Source organism: Diachasma alloeum, unplaced genomic scaffold (assembly GCF_001412515.2).
Source record: "Diachasma alloeum isolate Michigan unplaced genomic scaffold, Dall2.0 Dall_scaffold_00295, whole genome shotgun sequence".
Taxonomy (NCBI): domain Eukaryota; kingdom Metazoa; phylum Arthropoda; class Insecta; order Hymenoptera; family Braconidae; genus Diachasma; species Diachasma alloeum.
In genome coordinates, this window is record NW_021680434.1 from 251,235 (window position 1) to 273,576 (window position 22,342).

Below are 22,342 nucleotides of genomic sequence, written 5' to 3' on the forward strand. Positions count from 1 at the left end.
ATGCTGGATAAAAGCGCCCCCGGAGCCCCCTAAAATGACAATAATTAACAAGAGGTGAATTAAACCAGTGATTTCCGGTGTTAAAAAACAACCGAGAAAAATGTAATCGGATAATCCACCGCGGAAGTGTGAGTGGGGGGGTGGGGGAATAAGAACTTCCGAACAACTGATTACATAAACGCTCATCTCATTAACTTCCTCCACTCGTGAATAGAAGTTTATCAATAATTCTGAGCACGTGGGGTGGGCGGGGAGGGGTCGAGTGAGTACTCTACCACGTGGAAATTGCCGAGGCCTATTAAGGATTTGTTTGAATAGACGGAGAAATGTTTTTTTAACTATTTAGCTGAATCGCGCGGGAGTTGACGATGATTGGGATTTTTTTTTGCCACTGAGGGGGGGGTTGTAACGGTGTAATGGCGCTTGTTATGCTGCCCTGTGATCTGCCGTGGTGGCCAGCTGTTGTTAAACAGCTGGACAGAGCGGCTATTGCGAGAAATTCCAAGGATCTGCTGGATGCTATGCGGAAAATTCATGATATGTGCAAGTGAGTGAGGATTTTTGGTGGGGATTTGTTGTTGGGGGGGCGGCTGGGGGTGGGAGGGGGAGAGGAGAAGGAGAAGGAATTTTTGAAAGAATTTTTTGGGGTACAAAAATGGTCGTTTGGTGTTTTGGTTTCATTTGGTGGACTTCGTTTTTTGGTCTTGAATGAGGTGAATGAATTTTAGATATTTTTGGGAAATATCTCAAGATCTAAGGGAGATAGGAGAAATTTTCGCAAGACCTTCTTTATAGATCGTAAAATTCTCTATAGAAAGTGTTTTTTGATGTTTTTGCTTTAGTCTGATAGTTTTGGAGATATTTGCGAATGAAAAAACATCATTTTTTGGTCCTGCTAGAATGAATTTTGGAGAGTTTTGGGAAATATCTCGGAATCTAACGGAGATAGTGAAAATATTCCGAGAACCTCTTTTGTAGACAATAAAATTCTCTACAGAAAAGGTATATTGTTGTTTTTATTTCAGAACGATAGTTTCGGAGATATTTACAGATGAATAGAAAACTTTATTTAGCCCATGAAGTTCCCTCAGAAAAAGGTTCTCATGAAAAATTCGTCATTTCTCTCAACTTTACAGATATTCATCGAAAACTTCCTCATGCGGATAGCAGAGTTCTTTTAAAAACCGTTTCTGTTGAAAATTTCATAGTCATCAAAAAGTTTTCTTCGTGTTTTGGTGCAAATGCATAAAATTTTCTCATTTCCCCCGAAAACAAGAGAAATTCCCAGATGAACAAATTGAATATGAAATTTTTCTCACTTCCTTAATTACCGCGAAATTCGTGAGAGATAACAGAAATTTCATAAGAATCTTTTTTATGCAAAATTTCATGCGCCACAAAAGAGTTTTTGTGACATTTTCATTCAACTCCACTAGTTTCACAGATATTTTCAAAAAAATTAACAAGAAATTATTGCAATCTTCTCAAAACAAAATGAATCAACTTAACATTCAATTTTTTGTAAATATCTCGGAATCCATCAGCGATAGTAAAAATGGTCATAATAAACTTTATTTAGCCCACGAAATTCTCTTCAAAAAACATTCTCATAAAAATTCCCCATCTCTCTTAGCTTCAGAGATATTCATCAAAAACTTTCGTCAAGTGTTCTCCTAGCTCCAGCTGTTTTTGTATTTCCTCATACTATTTTTATTTTCCTCGAGGTTTTAAATGTCTCGAATCTTTAAATGCCTCCATCGAAGCTGGGGATACAGGGAGGAATGGGCGGCGGGTGATGGATCTTTAGGGTGCGAAAGTGTTAGGGTCTATATTAATCCTATGATCTCATGAGTTATTTCTCCTTTGTACCCGGGGGGGTTTAGCCCAAGCGATAGAAATGTCTCTCATTTGTTCGCATGAGTTTGTAGTAAAACGACGGATGCCAAGACTATCCGCAGTGGGATAGTGGTAGTTTATTTTCGGAATGATGGGTATTTCGAAAAACGCTAGGTGCCGGGGTTGGAACAACCTTCGAGGTTCGTCGCACTCTTCCGTTTTAACTTCTTCCTCTTCCGGAGCGAGTGCTCTGCCAGGCCAACACAAAGGCTTTTGCAAATTTGTTTGGTTGGGAAAGGCGTGAACATGTGTAACGTTGTTGGATAGTTTGGAGATTTATTTATCATGAGAATTATGGAGTGAAGAGATTATTAATCGAGCAATTCATTAGCAAAATGAGAAATTGTGGAAATTCAAATTGGATTTATTTATGATTTTCGAGCCTTTGGGTTTATTTCAACAGGATTTTTGTTGGAAACTAATAAACGAATGAATTTATTTCTACGAAAATTATTCGGTTGTATAAAAAAATAATTCAATCGTTTCAAATGAATCATCTGGAAGGATTGAATGAACAATTTATTTTATGTGAAGAAAAACTCGCCTTCGGCTAGTTTACTTTGTGGGCCTAATGATGAAATTTTCTATTATTTAAGAGGCCTCATGAGTAAAAACAAGTGGGACATTGCTTTTGTCAATGTTGCCTCAAGGTTGACAGCCAACATTGCCCCAACGTTGGCAGCCAACATTACCCCAACGTTGGCAGCCAACATTAACCCAACGTTGGCAGCCAAGATTGCCCCAACGTCGGCAGCGAACATCACCTTAATGTTGGCAGTCAACATTGGCCCAACGTTGGCAACCAACATTGACCCAACGTTGACAGCCAACATTACCTTAATGTTGGCAGCCAACATTGGCCCAACGTCGGCATCCAATATTATCTTAAAGTTGACAGCCAAGATTGCCCCAACGTTGGCGGCCCACGTTACCCCAACATTGGCAGTCGACATTGCGCTAGCGACGGCAGCCAATATTGGCCCAACGTTGGCTGCCAACATTAACTCAACGTCGGCCGCCAACATTGCCCCAACGTTGGCCGCCAACATTGCCCCAACGTTGGCCGCCAACATTGCCCCAACATTAACATTTTTCGCCTTTCCCTAAATATTGGTTTCAAAATAAATTTTTCCAAAATGACGTTGGGAAAAAAAATATTAAATCACAATTGGATTCATTTAAACAATTATTTTTTCAATTATCGTCGAAAACCGATCGGTCAAAAATAGTATATTCAAACTCCAGAGGCCAAAATTAGTTATCCTGACACGAAAAATTGGAAATTTCCTACTTGACGAATGCAATGCTTCTATTCGAAAGCAAAAACTACTTAAAACGGAGAATTTCTCTGAACTATTACATATTTACCGAGAAAGAAAAATCGAATATTCTCTTATATTTCATCACTCCACAACTCCATTACCGCTATAATAATTATCTGTTCATATTGATCTCCACCATTTCCCCGTCTTTACTCATCCACTCTCCTTTCTTCTCAGTATAAGTTTGGATCCAGATGAGGACGAGCAAGACCCCAATCTATTTACCGGCCTATCAAAGTACATTGACGAGGATCTCGGTCCGGGTGAACGCGAGCAGCTATTTACCAAGACAATACCCCGTATTGTGGAGAGAGCAAAGGCGCTGAGAAATACTAAACCACCTCAGGGGCTTTACTTCAGTCTGCAGCAACAAGGTGACCCTTTACCCCCATTCCAAGCAATCGCTCCATCTAATGGATCCGCGAAAAAAAACACGACATACCATCATTACCTTGTTTTTCTCCAATTACCCTAGGTGATAGCGTCGAGTACACGTATGGATTCGCGTCGGCTCTGGTTGCGAATGCCTTCTTCTCGACTTATCCTAAACGAACGATTAAAACACATCCAACGCTTGGGGACTTCAACTTCACAAATTTCTTCAAACATTTGCATCTGTGAGTAATTTTTGGTGGTTATGGGGGGGGGGGGTAAAATGGAATACCAGGGAAAGTTGGGATTTTGCATAATTCAGGAGACTTTTTGTTTTGTGAGTTGAGGGTCAAATGACCCTCAAGGCTAATTGGAGATGAGGGTCAAATGATTGTGAGGGTCAAATGACCCTTAAAGACTTTAAGGTCAAATGACCCTTTGTGATCAGTCTGCTCCAAGCCGTGCGACCCTTAAGATCATTTGACCCTTAACCCCAAACGTTGTTAAGGGTCGTTACATCCTCAAAACCATTTGACCTTCAACCTAAGATGGCGTCGAGGGTGAAACAATGCTCAAGGATGTTCAGAATTGAGGTGCAAATGGTGATAAGGGTCAAACAACCCTTGAACACGTGTAGGGCTAAGGGTCAAACGACGCTTTCCGGTCGCTCTACTCTAACTCCTTTGACCCTTAAGAGTATTTGACCCTTAACCTTGAACGTCCTCAAGGTTTTGACCCTCACAATCTTTTGATCCTCGACTTCAAACATCCTTAAAGGTTGATTGACCCTCAAGACCATTTGACCTTCAACTCCACACCTCCTTAAGGGTCGTTTGACCTTCAAAATCATTTGACCCTCGACTAAAAAAAACAAAAAATCAATTTTCTGAAATATACTAAATTTCATTTTAAGCCAAGTTTTACTTCATCCTTTCGTTTTGTTTCATCCTTAAAGGTTGTTTGACCCTCAAAACCATTCAACCTTCAACTCCAAACGTCCTTAAGGGTCGTTCAACCTTCAAAATCATTAGGCCCTCAACTAAAAAAACAAAACAAAAAATGTTCTGAATTGCACTAAATTTAATTTTATCCCAATTTTAATTTTCCCTTCCTCTCCTTCAGAACAATGCACTAAAAAATACCATAAAACATTTCTGGCTTAAAATTCTCTCCGCTACCGAGTGCAATCCCTATTACATAATTTTTCCTTTACCACCAATAGATGCAGAGATTCATGTAAAACTCACCTTCAATTTTTCTCATTAAGACCATGTTTCGCTGGAATTTTCCCTCTTAAATTCCCTCCAGGAATTCTCAATGCAATGCCATCGATATTCTGCACACCTCTTGAATGCTCACACGCAATTAAATCCACTTATGTCAACTCTTTATGACACACTGAACTTTGCGTGACTCCATCGATTCAAATATTAGTACGTTCACAATCTTTGACCTTTTCCGTAGTACTCCCGGGATTGAAACGTGCGCATGGCGGATGAAAAAAAAGCAGATTCCATTTACCCTCGATTCTATTCAATGCCCCCAGGTACAATAATACACTTGACATTTTTAGGAACAGCCAAAAAGCCAAGCTGTCGAGCATTCTCCAGTACTTTGAGTTTCTTGAGAATGAGTCGGCGCTCGAGGGACGGATGCTCGTCTCCAGGCAGGTAAAATCATCCCAAAATCACCCCAACTAATTATCGAGTGTAATGACTCGCTAGGTATTACTCAGTAATTGAGAGGAAAGAAAAATTTCGATTCTATTTCTTAATCAGTGCACTGAGAGAACAATTAAATCAGCTGGAACGGATTTACTCGAGGAAAATATAATATCTTTCACAAAAATTAAATTTTTGCCGTGATCATCAGAAATATTCCTAGAAGAATTTGAACTGTTGCCAGGAAAGAATATAATCAGGAAAACATAAAAATATAAAAATATAATCAGAGTTTAAGGGGAATAGATAAATTTTTGTGGCGACATTTTTGACGAAAATTTCATGAACTGCTTTCTTTTCATTTTAAAGGGATTTTGTCATTCTTCAAAATCAAGTTTGACGGATACGAAACGTATCGTTTCATCAGAAAATGTCGATGAATTGAGCAAATGCATTTTATCTTCGAGTATTTTAAAAACGAGCCAAATCAATTAATTGGAAACTCAAATTTTTAGGAATATCTTGGAATCTAACAGAGATACAGAAATTTTCGTTAAAATAATTTTTGTAGCTCATAAAATTCCCCACAAAAAATTTCTTCAGAAGAATTTCACCAAATCCACTAGGTTGGAAGATATTCAGCAGAAACTGAAAGCGAAATTCAGTCAATTCTCCGTTTTCCACATCGAGGCAAAAGATTATTGAGAAATCCACGATTCAATACTTTTCATGTACAGGTAATGACATCCAAACAATGGCTCACTATAGAAGACTGGCTAGAGAGCAGCGTGCCCTTATGCCCTCTGAGCATCCGTCACACTGGACGAATGGAGAGGATTGACATCGACACCAAAGTTCTTCACGTTTGCTTCGCAAGCTCAAGATTCGGGGATGGAGCGCTCGAGGATGGTGTCAATCAAGAAAGTGTACATGTAAGTAAGTATGTCACTGTGGAAATGCGCTTCGAGGCCTTGATCCAAGATGTTCAATTAATCGAGAACAGAAATAGCCCAGAACATTCGATTTTTCACTTCTTGCTAAATATGGAATTGAAATCTCGTGGAGAAATCATGTGGAACAATTCAGAGAACATTTTTTGGTTGGAATTTCATACAACACAAGTCGCTTGATATTTTGACATTTCCCAGAAAAATATAATGAATGAAACAAGTGGAAAATTGCTTTCGTCATAACATGGCCAATTTATTTTTGATAATAAATTAGACGATATATTTTGAATTTAATTCAATGATTCATTTAATTCATCATTGCCCTAACATTAGCCGCCGACATTGGTCCAATGTTGGCCCAGCGTCGGCAGTCGACATTGGCCCGACGTTGGCCCAAGGTCGGTTGCCAACATTATTCCTGTGTTGGCCGGCAACATTGCTCCAACTTTGGCAGCCAACGTTGTCCCAACCTTGCCCCAACATTGTTCTAACATCGACAACCAACATTGTCCCAACGTTGATAGCCAACGTTGCCCCAACGTTGGTCGCCAACGTTAGTTGCCGACATATCCCCAACTTTGGCAGCCAATGTTGTCCCAGTGTTGCCCCAACGTTGGCAGCCACCATTATTCGAACATTGGTTTAAAAACAAATTTTTTTCAACACACAATTTGATGAATTTGACAAATCAGTAGCGAAGTGGTAAACCCGTATAAGTCGATTTTGACTATTGGCCAGTTTTCAAGAAATATCTCAGAATCTAAGGGAAATAGCGAAATTGTTGTAATTTCCTTTTTTGTAGCTCTCAATTTGCTCTACAAAAAAGGTTATGAAAAAAATTTTGTTATTTCACTTAGATTTTGAGATATTCATTGAAAACTGGGCAATAGTCAAAATCGACTTATACCGGTTTACCACTTCACTACTGAAATACAATGCTTCCATTCGCAAGCAATATCAAAAGACATTTTCCTTCAAATTGAAAGCAATGAGATGTGAAACCCCGCTGATGAATTGTATGAGATTATCTGTAATGGAGAAACCCTTCGATAGAAAATTGAAAGAATTTCTTTCACAGATATCAACGCATCCGGAGATGCTCGCTGTGATACTGTCGGTGGAGGCCTTAGAAGACAACGAAGTGTTGATTGTAGAGGGTGCTAGACACATATCGCGTATCAATGATCCTAAGAACAGGGCGATTTACGAGAGCATACCTAATCCAAACCCTGTGAGTTTGAAATTATCCACTTAACATGTGACGATAAATTTCATAGAGAAACCTAGAGAATTCCAATGGATTTCTATTACATTTCTGTGGACAATTTTGGGGAAAACTTTCGCAGTTTACTAGAACTTTTTTTATCGAAAATGTCCAATAGAAACCAATGTCCAATAGAACCAGCAAAAAATTAATAGTTCAATAGAAATGCAACAGAATTTTCTGCCGAATTCGCTGGGTTTATAAATTTTTTCTCCCGAAGATATTACTTTAAAAAACCAATTTTGAGTGAATTTTCACCACTGAATTGTCTCCCATTCGTCTGAAGGAATGGAAAATGAGCCATAATATTTCACAATTATCTCGAATCCTCAGGTGACTGTGTGTTGTATGGACCCCGAGGACTACTCGAAACTCCCTCTGTCGCAATTCGAAGAGGACAATGTCCTCCGAGAAATGAACAAATCCCTGTTGGCTTTTCGTCAGAGGCACGCACCTGGCAGTCCCACTGACACGATTAAATCCGATTCAGACGCTGATGGGTGTCCCGCCACTAGGAGACTGTCTCCCATTGGCGAGAGCTTCAGCAGTGCCTCACCGGAAGTCGAGACTGAGGATAAAAAAATCGCTAGGACAAATGGAAAACTAGGTAATTAGAAATTCAACGAATCAATGTTTTTCAAATGTCTCGGAAAGTGAACGAAATTTTTAACTTTTGACTCATTCCCAGAACATGATAAATTAATTTCATTTGACGATCAATTTTTTTAGCATTAAAAAACATTATTATTATTATTATTTATTTATTTATTTATGTGCTTCTGGTACACGGTACCAATATAGAGGGGGGGGGGACACTTCTTTTCATAAGTTTATGTAACGCCAAAAAAAAACAGAATAATATAACAGAGAAGTAGTTAATTCTGCATAAGTGAGTGATAAAATTAGCTAAGTACTTAATTTCCTGGAATATAATAAAACAATATAATAAAAATTTATATACTTTGTTTTTGTTTTTTTTGTTTTGTTTTTTTTATTTTTTTTGCTTTTTTAATTTTTTTTAAAATTAATTATTATTAATTAAATCCATGAGAAAGCAAAAATTGAATAATTGCCGTTGAATTGAATTTAACGGCAATTATAATTTATTGTAATTATAATTTATGGCTATCCCTGCATTCACAGCGAATTCTCTAGGTTTTTTAGTGAGATTTTTTCGCAGGCGATCTCTCAGAATAAAATAATCCTCATTTATCTTTCTTCTTTTTCATCGTCTCCTCGACGAAAAACAGCCCATTAATTTTCTATTCCCTTTCTTTTCAGGTTCCAACGAGACATCCAGTCCCGAGAGAAACACCAACGAGCGACCGAGGCCGAACGGACGGTCCACCAGGTCCCAGAGCCCCGGAAAACTGGGGAAAAGTACAAGTAGCGCTAGTAATCGCAGTAGATTCATCGTTTTAGGCTCGAGTGGAGAAGTTTTACCTGTTACCAGGAAATCCCTGGGTCAAATGTCGGTCTATGGGAGCTGCAATAGCCAGAGTAGTGAGAGCTTCCACAGTGCTAAGGACACTATCGACGAGGATTTGCCGGACGACGACGAACATCTCTCGCAGAAATTATCGAGACGATACAGCAATCAATTGGATACACCAGAGCGGAGGGGCACCTTCGCTCAACGACTGAAAGAGGCACTAAATAGGGAGAGCACTGCCACCGGATCATCCGATAATTCCTCCGAGGGGAGTTATGCTGTTGGAATTAATATCACTGGAAGTCATGTTGGAGATCAGGACATAAAGTTCGTATTTGAGAATTGAAATAATTTAGGGTTTCGTTCATCTAAGAATTGGAAATTTAAAGAATGGAATTGACGAGATGAACTGGATTTCACGTCATTTAATTAGGAAACGACAAAATCCGGGAGAATTTCACGGATGAAAAAATTGAAAAGAAAACCCTAGATTCGCTAGACAATTCGCGTGGATTTCTATTGAACTTTCTATTAGTTTTTGATTGATTTTATTGAAATGTTCAAGGGAAAATATTCTAGAGAAAATGTCAAAAGAATTCGATTCCTCTATACAACTTGCTCTATTAAGATTTTTTCTCTAGAATTTTTTGGACTCAAATTTTCTAAGTTTTTTGTTCGATTTTCTTGATGAGGCGAATTGAAAAATGAAATGAACAAAAATTGGAAAATTTGAGTTTGACTATTCACTTTTTCTATTGAATATTTTCTATTGAACATTTCAATAGAATCGGCCCAAAAAATGATTGAAAGTTCAATAGAAATCCAATAAAATTTTCCAACAAATTCGCTATGTTGTTCTATTAAATTTTTTCATGCGTGTTAATTCTGTAATATATTTCAGGGAATAAACTAGGGAATGATTTGTACAATAAGTCATTAATGGTCATTGCACATTTTTTATTTAGACTCAGGAGAGGTGGATCCAGGGGTTTCGTCCTTCGTGATGAAACAGTGGACGAGGACTTCCTGAAGGAATCGCTGGAGGCTGAACAGAAGTGGCTGGGGAGGTTCAAGCAGACGCAGCCTCCAGTGCTGCAGCGGAAAGACACGAATAGCAGCAAATACAGCTTCAGTACAGAATACAGTTCTGGTGAGAATTTTCACACCATTGCATGCAATAATCCCATTATTTTTTATTGAAACTTCAGATTTTCAATTTTATGAAGAAATGAATGAAAACTATGAATTTCAATTCATCATGAAATTCCGTAAAGTTCAGTAAGAATTTGGGAAATTTATTAATTGACAATTTAGCGTAATTTGGTACTGAAGATTCATTATTTATCCCAATTTTCCTATTTTATTATTTCATCTTCCTCATGTCATTTTTATTTACATCCAATTTATAAACAGCCTGAGAAAACTGAAACAATTACTGAAACGTCACATGATGACAATTTAATCAAAAGAATTCTCTATTTCTCCAATCCTGTAATCTTCAACTCATTCCAATGCTGATTCCCTTTTTTATTATTCCCCATTTCTTACAAATTTTTATCAAGTGACAATTTTCCTGAAATACCGTGAAATTTCAGATTTTTTAATCACTTTATTGAAAACTGACAAATTGATGAAGAAATGAATAAAAACTGTGAATTAATTTCCATTAATGGAGAATTCAGCGTAGTTTGGCCCAGGATATTCATGTGATTATTCTAATGTTACTATTTCATTATTTCGTCTTCCTCATGTCATTTTTATTTACATCTAATTTTTAAACAGCCTGAGAAAACTGAAACAATTACTGAAACGTCACATCTTGACAATTTAATCAAAAGAATTCTCTATTTCTCCAATCACATGATCTTCAACTCATATCAATGTTAATCTGAACAATTTCATTTCGGAAGCTACGAAATCCTCATCCCTCCATCCAGCCGAAAAAATCCCCTAACTCGGGATTATAAACTTCAGAATTTTGCTCAGAATTAGAAGAAGTCTACGAGCAACTGTCCAAGTGGCTGGACGATCCAATCGCGAGTGACGAGAACCGAGAGTTGGACGCGAGGGATAGGGCAGTGGTTCAATTCGCAGGATCTCTCCTGAGGAGAGCCCTGAGTGAGTCGTTCGCAGGGGTCCCAGTCCAGGAAGGAGAGCCGCAGCCCCTTCTGGGGCCCAACGATGTTCACCAGAAGCACAAATTAGCGTTGGCTGTCAGGTCCCTCAGCCTTGAGCTCGCGAGGCAGAGGAACAGACGTCAACAATCGGTAATTATGCTCAAAACAACTGGTTGATTAATCGATTTCACACGATTTTTTTTCATTAATCGTTCGAGTCCTGGGGGCATATGAGATGGAATGAGAGACAGTTGACAGTTTTGTGATTCTTTTTGCCTGATGAGGGACTATTCCTCTGTGAAGACGAGGGAATTAATCATTAATGGTTATCAAATTTGTTGATTTAAGGATGATTTCTAGGTTTAAGGAAAAATTACTTAGGAGCAGACATTTTTTGTCTGATTCACGCATGAATAGAGTTCATAGAAAAATTCGTACGAAATTGTTAGGATGATGTATTTCAAATCTAATTCACTGATTCATTGAGTTCAACATTGTCCCAACGTTGGCAACCAACATTGTCCCAATATTGACAGCCAACATTGCCCCAACGTTGGCCGCCAACATTGCCCGACGTTGAAAGCCGGCATTGTCCCAACGTTGGCCCATCGTTGGGAGCCAACATTGTCCCGACGTTGGCCCAACTTTGGCAGCCAACATTGGTCCAACGTTGGCAGCCAACATGAACTTAACGTCGGCAACCAACATTGCCCCAACGTTGGTCCAACTTTGGTCGCCAGCATTGGCCCGATGTTGACAGCCGACATTGTCCCGACGTTGGCCCAACGTTGGCAGCCATCATTGGTCCAACGTTGGCAGCCAACATGAACTTAACGTCGGCAACCAACATTGTCCCAATGTTGGTAGCCAACATTGCCCCAACGTAGACCGCCCGCATTGCCCCAAATCAAGACAAGACAAGAGAAATGGCCCCTCGACTATCATTACCTTTCCCAAAACCAAAAAAATTCTCCCATCCCATATATCAAAAATGAGACTACGCAGGTCACTGATAACGATGATGAGGATGAGGAGTATTCGGACGCCTTGGATCAGGATTTGAGGCGAAAAAAATCATTGTCCGTAACATTCACTTCGACTGTTCTGCAAACACTCTTCGAGGAAGAAGCCACTCTCTATCTTCGATCATCCACTTCTGAAGATGAAGATACTTATTCATCGGTTAAGGTACAGCTTCGTGAGACTGAGGGAGGCGTGGGAACGCTCGCTGGGGATGAGAATTCGGTGAATAGAATTGAGAATTGTTGCAAAGAGAAAATTTATCGCCTCGTGCTGCATAACAATTAATCACCTCTACCTGCAGTTGGTGTAATTACACACTTAATTATCGAGTTTTTTCATTAATAACATCTGTCTCTCGTTCTTATCTGACCTTTAATCGCAACTTTAAGAGAGGGAGGAGGAATGGATGAGATTTTTTCGAGTGATTTGAGTGAATTCTACGTTAATTTTGCATTTATTTTTATAATGATTGGTTTTTAGGAAAAAAACGCTGAGATTTTTTAAGGCAATAGTGAATACATATTTTTCATTAATTAATTCTGCAGAAAATATTAATATCTCTATCCAAAATACTCAAAGTATATCTACAAACCGAAAACGGAGGAATAGAATAAAAAAATATCCGTCGAAAATAGAATAAAAAAGTTTAAATCTAAAAATTATTATAAATCCCAACGATGTGAGGAATTGGTTCAGACCGAAAAAATCAACAGGTAATAATTAAAGTTGAGCAATGTAATTAATTCGATTATTTACAGTTCGTACAAAGATGGACGTGAATAAAAATGAAGATATTGCGGCGAAATGTCAAATTAATTCAGTGAAATCGTACGTGAAGAGGTGATGAATTTTTAGATGAAATTTGCGGACGTTTGTTGTACCGTAAAATTACTAGTGTTTTTTTTTATAAAACGTCAGGAACTATTCTTATCGCTTCCGTAATTTCCTGAAACCACTGATTATGCAGACAATTGCAGATTTAACAAAAAAACGAAAAATGGAATGTTCTGTTGCGTTTCACAACTTCACTACTGATACGATCTTCATGGAGATGTTGAGAGCTATGAGAGGAGATAGAAACATTTGCGTTTTTTTACAGATACCAGGGGATAATAGCGTGCAGGATGGTGGACTGCTGCCAGTGGCAAGTGGTAATTGGGGCTGTGGGTCGAGATTAAAGGGTGATCCCCAGTTGAAACTCGTTATTCAGTGGCTGGCTGCTTCACTCGCTGGAGTACCCAAACTCATTTACTATACCTGTGGACATGCGAGCCTCTCGAAGGTATTTATTTCTATTTTCTGCGCGACAAACGACCCATTCATTAAAAATAAACTCCCCATTTCCTTGACATTGGACAAAATCGTTATTTAAACGTCACTTGAAAACGGGATTGGTTTCTGGGGAATATCTCGTGATCGATGCGAGATAGTGAGATTTTCGACAAGAGCATTTTTGTGGAGAATTTCAAGAGCTAGAAAAAAGTTATCGGTGAAAATTCCGATATCTCCATAAGATTCCGAGATATTCGCGAAAAATCGACAGCACTTTGTGAAAAGAACTAGGAAAAAATGATTGACGTTCAATTTATTTTTCCTAGTTGGACACTGTTAGCAGAGTTCTAACGGATAGAAGATGGTCTGTAGGTGATTTATCAACAGCGATGCTGAGATTCGCTGTGCACACACTCGAGGATAGAGTGAAGGGTAGAAACAGTTTGTTTGAAGAGCTGATTGGTGTTGACAAACCAAGCCCTTAGCCAGACGCTATGCTGTCTGTCATTGTGGACATCATTGCCACCATGATGGAGGACAGCCTGACTGTTGACTCAGAGACTTCGTCGTCGTCGTCTTACGTAAGATAGAGAAGTAATAAAAATCGAAACGATCGAAATTAAAGTGGAGATTGAAAAAACTTATGATTAAATAACAGATTGAAGATTTTTAAAAATGGGTAAATTATATTCATGGCGTTAGGGACGTTGCGTATTTTCGAAAAAGCTTCGTATTTTGACGCTCAAATTGGCAAATAAAAATGCTTGATGACAAATATTAGATCTAGAATATTTTAACAAGTGAAAACAATTTTAGGCTGAAGTTGGGGAGAATTTTGAAGTCAATGTTGAATATATATTTTTCATTAATTAATCCTGAAGGAAATATCAATGTCTGATATATAAAATACTCAAAATATATCCACAAAACGAAAATGAAGGAGTAAAAAATTACTGTAGTACCAGTGCATATCAGCGAACAAATCTACGTGAATGTCGAGCGTCGAAAATAGAATAAAAAATGATAAATCTAAAAATTATTATAAATCGCAACGATCTGAGGAATTGTTTCAGAATGAAAAAAATCAACAGGCAATAATTAAAGTGGAACAATATAATTAATTCTATTTTTTACAGTTCGTACAAAGATAGATGGATGTTAATAAAAATAAAGATATTGCGGAGAAATGTCAAATTAATTCAGTGAAAACGCACGCGAGAAGAGATGATGAATTTTTAAATGAAATTTTAGGAAGTTTGTTGTACCATAAAATTACTAAATTTTTTCATCACTGGTGAATAATAATCATGCTGCTTCGATGTTTAATTAAACACTTTTTCAAAGAATCAAAATTGAAAAAAATATATATAAAATGATAAAAAAATCAATGAGAGTGGCCTATGAGAATTTCTCGATAACGTTTATTCGACTTCGTGGCGAGAAAATCATCAGTGAAAAACAGTTGCAAATGAACTTCTGCAATTGGAGGAATGAAAAGAAAAAAATAAGAGGAAAGTGTGAAAGTATCCGACAAATTGGAGAGAATCCACTTGAGTATTGAACATCAAATCATACGAATTAAATTAAAAGAAGAAGAATGATAAAATTGTGGGTTATAATTATAACATGTAAATTGTATATAATAGAAAATTAATAAATTTTTATCGTATTTAAAGAGTTGAGTCAATCAACCAAAAAAACAACTATCCATCTTCGTTCTTTTTATCTAAATTACTTTAATTCACATTACCTTAAGCTTATCAGTTAGTACAGAGGTTTTTTTGTTTTTCCATAAATTTCCTTGGACATGATATTTACTTTGTAAATCAAAAGAACAAGTTTCGAATGCGTCTCGTGTGTACAGGGCCAACGCCCGCTCTCTCATACAGGAAATTGAATTTATTGACGAATTGATTCATATCGTTGCACCCTTTGGTTATTATTCCGAGGTAGGTGATGAGACCAAAGTCATTGCATTGCTGTGAAAATAAATAAATAAATGTTTAAATTAATTTGCTGCATTGAAATACATTCTTCCGAGTAGATAAATATTTTTCAATTGCATGAATATGAAACTTACGTTGTAAAAATCAGCTTTGAATTTATCACTGTTCAAAACAGGCAGATGATGTGCCAGTGACCTAGCTGCTCTCAATATCTCATGATTAGGCGTTAGTTCACCTGATTCAACAGCCTGGAGGTACATGAGGATGAGTTTGACACGTGAATGAAGCATTTTAATAGCACTGTGCTGTGCCATGAGGTGTTCAACAACTGTTAACAATAATTTATCCATCAGTTATCTCGTTATCCATTGGGGAAATATAGATTCGATGGAATATCTGGTGGGGTCATTACCTAGTGAACTTTCTCCCTGATCATTCGTGCACATTCTGGCGACATGATCAACTCCAATTCTCTCAGCCTCCTCGGTGGCTAGTGTGTAGGTTAAGGGGACAAACAGCATCGTGGCTTCACCATTGACGAGATCAATCACGGACTCGTACATAGAAACTGACAATTGCTGCAAGAAAATTCAAAGATTAATGGATTTGTCTCATTGAACAGCTTCAGGGAGACTTACGTCAGTGTTTCTGGGCCTGGGATCCAGTTTCAACAAAACTGGACTCTCGTTGATTACACACAGTTGCTTATGGACACTGATGTCCCTCTCGTTAGCCTGATCACCAGTTGTGTACCACCCGAGGAAATCCATCTCACTGAACACCTGCTTGAACTGCTCCTCCTTAGTATTGTAGTAGTCCTTATCAATGATAACGTCACCCCCAATCACAGAGAAGAGGAGCTCGAAGGAGTTCATTATCTCGATGTTACGACCCTTTTGCTTTCCAATGAGAGCTCCATAGACTATTGAACGAATGTGACAATCAATTATGAAAATTCAAAGTTAGTTCAATTCTCATCTTATTTTTGACATTCTCTTGGTAACGATTGTTTTTAGCCACTAAATCGATGGAATTGACTGTAAATATTGTTGAGCCGTATCCATCAACATTAATTAAAATTTCATTCCTATATTGTTTTTGAATTTTTGAATTTTTTAAAAAATCGGCTGCCCCATCGTAACTAAAAAAAATGTTCTATATTTATTGAATGACGGCTTTAAAAAATTCTTTGGATGTCTCTTCGAGCGCGTTCGAAGATGAAGGCGATAGCTGTAATCGTTTTTTTGATTTTTAAAATGATTTTCAAAAATTTTGGATTTTATAAAAATTACATTTCCGAGGATATCTTTGGATATCATGCTCTAAATTCATTCAATGATAGCTGAACATATTAGTTTAAAAGCCACTCTGTCGAAGTTGAAACAGCATTACGATACCTATATTCGTTGGTTTGATTTTTATGATGATTTTTGTAAATTTAGAATTTTTCGTAAATTGCTCTGAAAGTGAACTTTCCGATGGTTTCTTCAAATATGTTTCAAATTCATTCCATAATATAGATAGCATCATTCTTCCATTCGATTTGTAAAAGAATTTCGGAAATTATTCTCATAGTATTCAAAAGTTTGTTGATTTTCCATCTTTTGGAAAATTTACTTCCACTGATTATTTGAATAAAAAAAAGAAAGATCAAAATTGATTCAATTATCATTAAAACGACCTACTTCCACTTCACTTTCATCGAATAACTGGATGGTACAGATATATATTAATTCATATTTGAAATTTCATCAAATATTAAACTAAATTAAAAATATAACACAACTGATTAAGAAGAAATTTCATCGAATTTAATAAAATGGTATATAACGATGAATTATATATTATAGAAGCAGATGATGTGCAAAATGACCATTCAGAAGCAAATTGCTAATTTATCAGCAAATAACTGCATTGATAGGGGAAGGTGGGGTAAAATGGTCAGTTTTGATTTTTTTTTAATGTTCATGACGTGCTGAATTGTTCATTCTTCCCCTTTGATGAGCTTTGACTGAGCTCAATTGATAAATCTCCTTCTGACTTATGAATACTTGAAAAAAAGTAAAAAGTGTCCATTTTACCCCGCCCTCCCCTACAAAACAAATTTCCCAATTTTTACCTGTAAAATTCATTCAACATTACCATTAACATCCAATGAATCTCAGTGATATGAGATGAAAAAAATCTCTCGATGAAATTTTGTCAACGGAAAAAAGTCAATCGACTAAATCAAATTCCACCGAACGAATGAAAAAATTAAATTACCCAATTGTTCACTGCCCTCCTGAGCCCTCAGTCTCGTCCAGTGTTCACTGACATTCATAATAACAAGGGGATGAAGACTGATGGAGACTGAGCCCACAGTCCCCGAGGATGCCATGACTCTGCACGTGTTCTGGCTCCCGGAGCCAGCCGACGTCGAGGGCTTCTCCACGGAGGCGGCTACCTCCATGGGGGCATCAACAACACCAGCATTGTTATCGTCCACCTCCATCTCATTAACACTCGGCTGTCCCCCACTCATCTCCACTCCACTCTGTCCACTTTTAGGTTAATTTGTTGATGCACAGGTGCACTAGTGTTGGTCCTCAACTTGTGCGAGTGTCGTTGACATCTGAGAGAGCGTGGTAATCGTAATTGTGGGTATATTCAGTGGTTCATTGCTTTTCGATGAGAAAATACCGGGTCTGGTTCCAGGAACTCTGGAGTGTGGCAGTTATGGACAGTTTTTCGTTTTTTTTTCTTTGTGGGAGAACAGCGACATCTGTGAGGAGAATAATCACGCTGGGTGTCGAGTTTTTTTGGAGGGTTGGTAAGATAGGAAGTGATTTGTGTGATGGGGTAAAGCGTCTGAGGGTCACGAGGGTCGCATTCCTCCCGAAAAAAATTACGCATTTTTTCAAGATTTCAAAGGTCTGAAGTAGCCCTTACGGTAAATTCAAAGATTATTGAAAACTCCAAAAAATTTTAAAAAACTCGATTACATTCGAAACCGTAATTTTTTTATTCCGAATGGAAGCATTGCAATCCCTCAATTTCCACATTCTCTAATTTTGATTGGAAATGATGGACGATGGTCCCTTAATCTGACCTTTTTTATCGTTAATCTGATGCTTATGACTCTTATTTGGTTTCTTAATTTGAGCCTCATTATAGCCCTCATGACCCTTACTCACACCCTAGTGACCCTTATTTGGACCCTTCCTCTGACCTTTGTGACACTTAGTTAGACCCTTAATCTGACCCTTGTTAGCATTATTTGTGACCCTTGTGACCTTCAGTCTCACCCATATGACCCTTAATATGACCCTTGTTACCCTCATTTGGACCTTTAATCTAACCCTTGTGAGATTTAATCTTGTGAACCTTAATCTGACCCATATGACCATTAATCTGACCCTTGTTAACCTTATTTGTGACACTTCTGACCTTCAATCTCACCCACATGACCCTTGATTTGACCCTTGTTACCCTTACGAGGGCCCTTAATCTAACATTTGTGACGTTTAATCTTGTGACCCTTACTCTGACCCTTGTTACCCTTATTTGTGACCCTTGTAATCTTCAATCTCACCCACATGACCCTTAATTTAGCCCTTGTTACCCTAGCGAAGGCCCTTAATCTAACGTTTGTGACATTCAATCTTCTGACCCTTAATTTGAACCGTGTTACCCTTATTTGTGACCCTCAATCTGGTGAACCTTGTGACCTTCAATCTCACCCAGATGACCCTTAATTTGACCCTTGTTACCCTTATGTAGACCCTTAATATAACATTTGTGACATTTAATCTTGTGACCCTTAATGAATAAATATGACCCTTAATAATAAATTCTTATTGTTTCTTTTGACCCTTAATCTAACCTTTGCGACCCTTAATTTGACCCTCGCGATCCTTATTCTGACCCTCATAAACCTTAATCTAACCCTTGTGACCCGGAATCTGACTCACGTGACCCTTATTCCAACTCATGACCCTTATTCTTACCCTCATTACCCTTATTTTGACCTTGGCGACCCTTATTCTAAACCTCACGGCCCTTATTCTGGCCCTTGTGACCCTTAATTTTGGAGTCTTAATTTCGACTACCAAATTTTCATCACCAGAAGTCGTTTTGAATTTTTATAATACATAGGGATATTTTTCAAGAATTAAGTTAAAAAAATATCTTGAGAAATACATTTTTCAAGCTAAGATAAACTTGAAATATTCTCAAGTCTAGCATAAGCTTGGTGAAATAGATTGCTGACCGGAAATGTTTCACTCATTTTTTAATAGAGCATAAAATTCATCTCCGACGATTCCGACATTCCACAATCATCAATCAATGAACGATCGAAGCGGTGATTTGGATGCCGCGGGTGAGTGGCACGGTGTAACGACCAATGCTCTTTCGTATCTCTCAAAACTCATCGCGACAACTCTCGCGCGCGTTTCGTTTTATTCAGTTCGCTCCGAGCCTTCAATGCGCTCAGCTCGCCCGGCCGGTGGTGTACTCACTCCTCCAAGTAAACATTAATGAATAGCATTAATAAAAATCAAATATTCACAATCTGTGTTCAGAGCTAAGTCTAATTGCTAATCAAATCTCAAAGTGTTTCAATCCCATTTTAATTGACGAGTAAATTAACGTGCGAGAGTTCAAGTTCATGCTGAGCACACATCAGCCGGAGAAATATATTTTCTATGCAGGTGATTACGAAGGAATTGAACTGTTTGTAAGTACACAATCTAAGATTGAATGGAAACATTAACATTTCAGGGGAAAAGATGAAATAAATTATTTAATTGTTTTTTTTCATCGATTTCATCGTGAAAAATTCGTGACGAATGGATTTTTTAATGCTGAGAAAATATTGGTTGTTTTTATTTCGAAATTCATTATTAAGATTGAAATAAACAATTACTCAAGAGAATTATAATTTTTTATGAAAAGACTTTGAAATTATTAATTATAAAATTATTTCGGTGATGACTTAGTTTAGGAAAAACTTATCAGATCCGTTTTACCTCTGCCATAAATTGCCATAATCTGCCATAATTATACTTAATCGGAAGAAATTCAAAGTTGCATAAAAATCCTTTGAATTGATTAATTATTCAATTATTTCGGTAATAGATCTTTATTTTAAAGAATGCCATTGGTTGAATAAGCTTCTCTAAAAATTTTCTCATAAATTGATTCATTTTCCAGACAGTTGCATAATTAACACTGATGAATTCCAGTACTGGAAAATTCTTTGAGAGTATTAATTGTTGGATTATTTCGGTAATGTGTGAGTTTAGAAAAAAATTATCAGAGCATTTTTATAGAGAATTTCATCACCTGAAAAAATACTTCCGGGCATTTTCTTCTAAAATTACTCATTACGAAGCCAATTACCGAATTATGTCCCGTGACATATATAATATACTTGATACAAGTATATTTTATACTCGAATGGGGGATGGCTGTTTCAATTCGAGAATGATTATTTCGTGTCAGCCCGGGTTGTACCAAGCGCTCTCAAGTGTAATATAAGGGTCAGACACTAAGTGTGAGAATATAAGGGTCAAAAAGCGGAGGTTAAAAAATGAGGGTCGGAATATTAGAGTCAAAAACTGAGGGCCTGAATGTAAAGGTGAAGGAATGAGGGTCAGAATGTTAGGGTTAAAAAAAGAGGGTCAGAATATTAGGATAAAAAAATTAGGGTCAGAATATAAAAGTAAAGAAAGTGGGTGTCAGGCAATGAGGGTCATATAAGGGCTAAAAACGGTGATCAAGCATAATATATGACTTATATTTAGACCCTCATTGCCTGACACCCACTTTTTTTACTTTTATATTCTGACCCTAATGTTTTGACCCTAGTATTCTGACCCTCATTTTTTAACCTCCACTTTTTGACCCTTATATTCTGACACTCAGTGCCTGACCCTTATATTACACTCAAGAGGGCTTGCTACAACCCGGCCTGATACAGAACAATCATCTTCGAATTGAAATACCCATCCCCCAAATGAGTATAAAATTTACTTGAATCAAGTATATTTTATACTCAATTCAGGTTTTTTTGTCCGTGGAAGATAATCACTTGATTATCCCAGATGTTAATTTCCTCTGAAACCCATTGTTTACACTCGCCACTCATGATTCTCCATGCACTCGTTGCACACACATGCACCAGTGTCTCCCAAGGTCGATCTTTTCACAGGCTCATGCTTCATGACGATCGCAACTAAAGCGTGAAACTCCTATTGCACTAGAAACCCCACAAGTTCAGTATCCAACGACATATCCATGTTCATTACGCATGCAGTTCTCATTTTTTTTCTCATTGAAAGCCTCCGCATTACTCGGTCGGGACCATTCGAACATATCGCTGAACACTCTGAGCAAAAAGATCAAATTTCATTAACAATTTAGTTACTATTTTCAGGAGAGCGACATTAAATTCAATTCAGCGAGGGGGGGGGGATCTCGACAATTAAAAGGTCAAGCATCTGGGGGTCATGAGGGTCACAATAGTGAAGCGATACGCAGATATAATTAGTAAGAAATTAACTCATTTCTCAAGTAATAAATGAAAAACACGAATGGAAGGAGAAATTAGAAAATAAAGACTTTGAGCGAGGAAACTCAATAAAAAAGAATTTTTCTGATTTCTACTAATTTTTTATGGAATAATTGAACTTAAACTCAAAGTTTCTTTTCATTTTTTCATCAAATTCTCAATTTTCAATTACGAAATTCGTTCAATTTTTTATTGAGCTGTCACTTGATGAAAATTTTCGTGAAATGTACCGGAAATTGCAGCTGAAGATTTTTAACAGCGGAATAATTTTAAGGAGAGCGACAATGAATTTCATTGGAGGGGGAATATTGTATAATAAACTTCATAATTTTAACCAAAATTCACTGGAATGCGATATTTTTAAACAACAGGAATACTAGAATTCCTAAACTTACTAAAATTGTCAATCAAAACGTGAATATTCAAGGATATATTCACCTGAATTTCTCTAATTTCGATTAATTTCTGTAGAATAATTTGACTGAAATTGACATGTTTCATTGATTTTTCAATCAAATCACGAATTTTTCA

The 22,342-nt window shown here is 37.3% G+C and overlaps 3 protein-coding genes across 8 annotated transcripts in view; 2 read left to right on the top strand and 1 right to left on the bottom strand.

The window, feature by feature from the left end:
* The first annotated feature begins 227 nt into the window (after positions 1-227).
* On the top strand, positions 228-15,012 carry LOC107039287. Of its 3 annotated transcripts, none has more exons than XM_015258831.2 (13): positions 228-547; positions 3,396-3,592; positions 3,694-3,835; positions 5,164-5,260; positions 5,989-6,183; positions 7,280-7,432; positions 7,799-8,072; positions 8,747-9,224; positions 9,863-10,047; positions 10,872-11,164; positions 12,020-12,259; positions 13,137-13,319; positions 13,636-15,012. In XM_015258831.2, the coding sequence occupies exons 1-13, from the start codon at positions 417-419 to the stop codon at positions 13,792-13,794; spliced, it is 2,727 nt and encodes a 908-aa protein (XP_015114317.1). In that variant the 5' UTR covers positions 228-416; the 3' UTR covers positions 13,795-15,012. The 3 variants fall into 3 exon arrangements, with proteins under 3 accessions (XP_015114317.1, XP_015114318.1, XP_015114319.1); XM_015258832.2 differs by having other exon boundaries at positions 10,884-11,164; XM_015258833.2 differs by lacking the exon at positions 12,020-12,259.
* Positions 15,013-15,025: 13 nt separating this feature from the next.
* Positions 15,026-17,995, bottom strand: LOC107039288 (COP9 signalosome complex subunit 6). Its single transcript, XM_015258835.1, has 5 exons — positions 17,521-17,995; positions 15,894-16,177; positions 15,668-15,833; positions 15,390-15,583; positions 15,026-15,288 (listed from the first exon to the last, which is right to left on the bottom strand). The coding sequence occupies exons 1-5, from the start codon at positions 17,777-17,779 to the stop codon at positions 15,136-15,138; spliced, it is 1,056 nt and encodes a 351-aa protein (XP_015114321.1). The 5' UTR covers positions 17,780-17,995; the 3' UTR covers positions 15,026-15,135.
* Positions 17,996-19,723: 1,728 nt separating this feature from the next.
* Positions 19,724-22,342, top strand: part of LOC107039278 (sphingomyelin phosphodiesterase) — a 28,912-nt gene continuing 26,293 nt past the window's right edge. For all 4 annotated transcript variants that reach the window (XR_001460952.1, XM_015258807.1, XM_015258809.1 and 1 more), the window contains exon 1: positions 19,724-19,975. The gene's annotated coding sequence lies outside the window, so the exon portion shown is untranslated. The remainder of the gene's footprint in view (positions 19,976-22,342) is intronic.

Bases quoted from the DNA above. Each gene is read 5' to 3' on its own strand.
- LOC107039287 (XM_015258831.2), top strand. From the start codon at position 417: ATGGCGCTTGTTATGCTGCCCTGTGATCTGCCGTGGTGGCCAGCTGTT. The intron at 7,433-7,798 runs GTGAGTTTGAAA...TCGAATCCTCAG, and splicing joins GCATACCTAATCCAAACCCT to GTGACTGTGTGTTGTATGGA. The intron at 10,048-10,871 runs GTGAGAATTTTC...TATAAACTTCAG, and splicing joins CAGTACAGAATACAGTTCTG to AATTTTGCTCAGAATTAGAA.
- LOC107039288 (XM_015258835.1), bottom strand. From the start codon at position 17,779: ATGAGTGGGGGACAGCCGAGTGTTAATGAGATGGAGGTGGACGATAAC. The intron at 15,584-15,667 runs GTAATGACCCCA...TATTGTTAACAG, and splicing joins TCAGGGAGAAAGTTCACTAG to TTGTTGAACACCTCATGGCA. The intron at 15,289-15,389 runs GTAAGTTTCATA...TTATTTTCACAG, and splicing joins TCAAAGCTGATTTTTACAAC to CAATGCAATGACTTTGGTCT.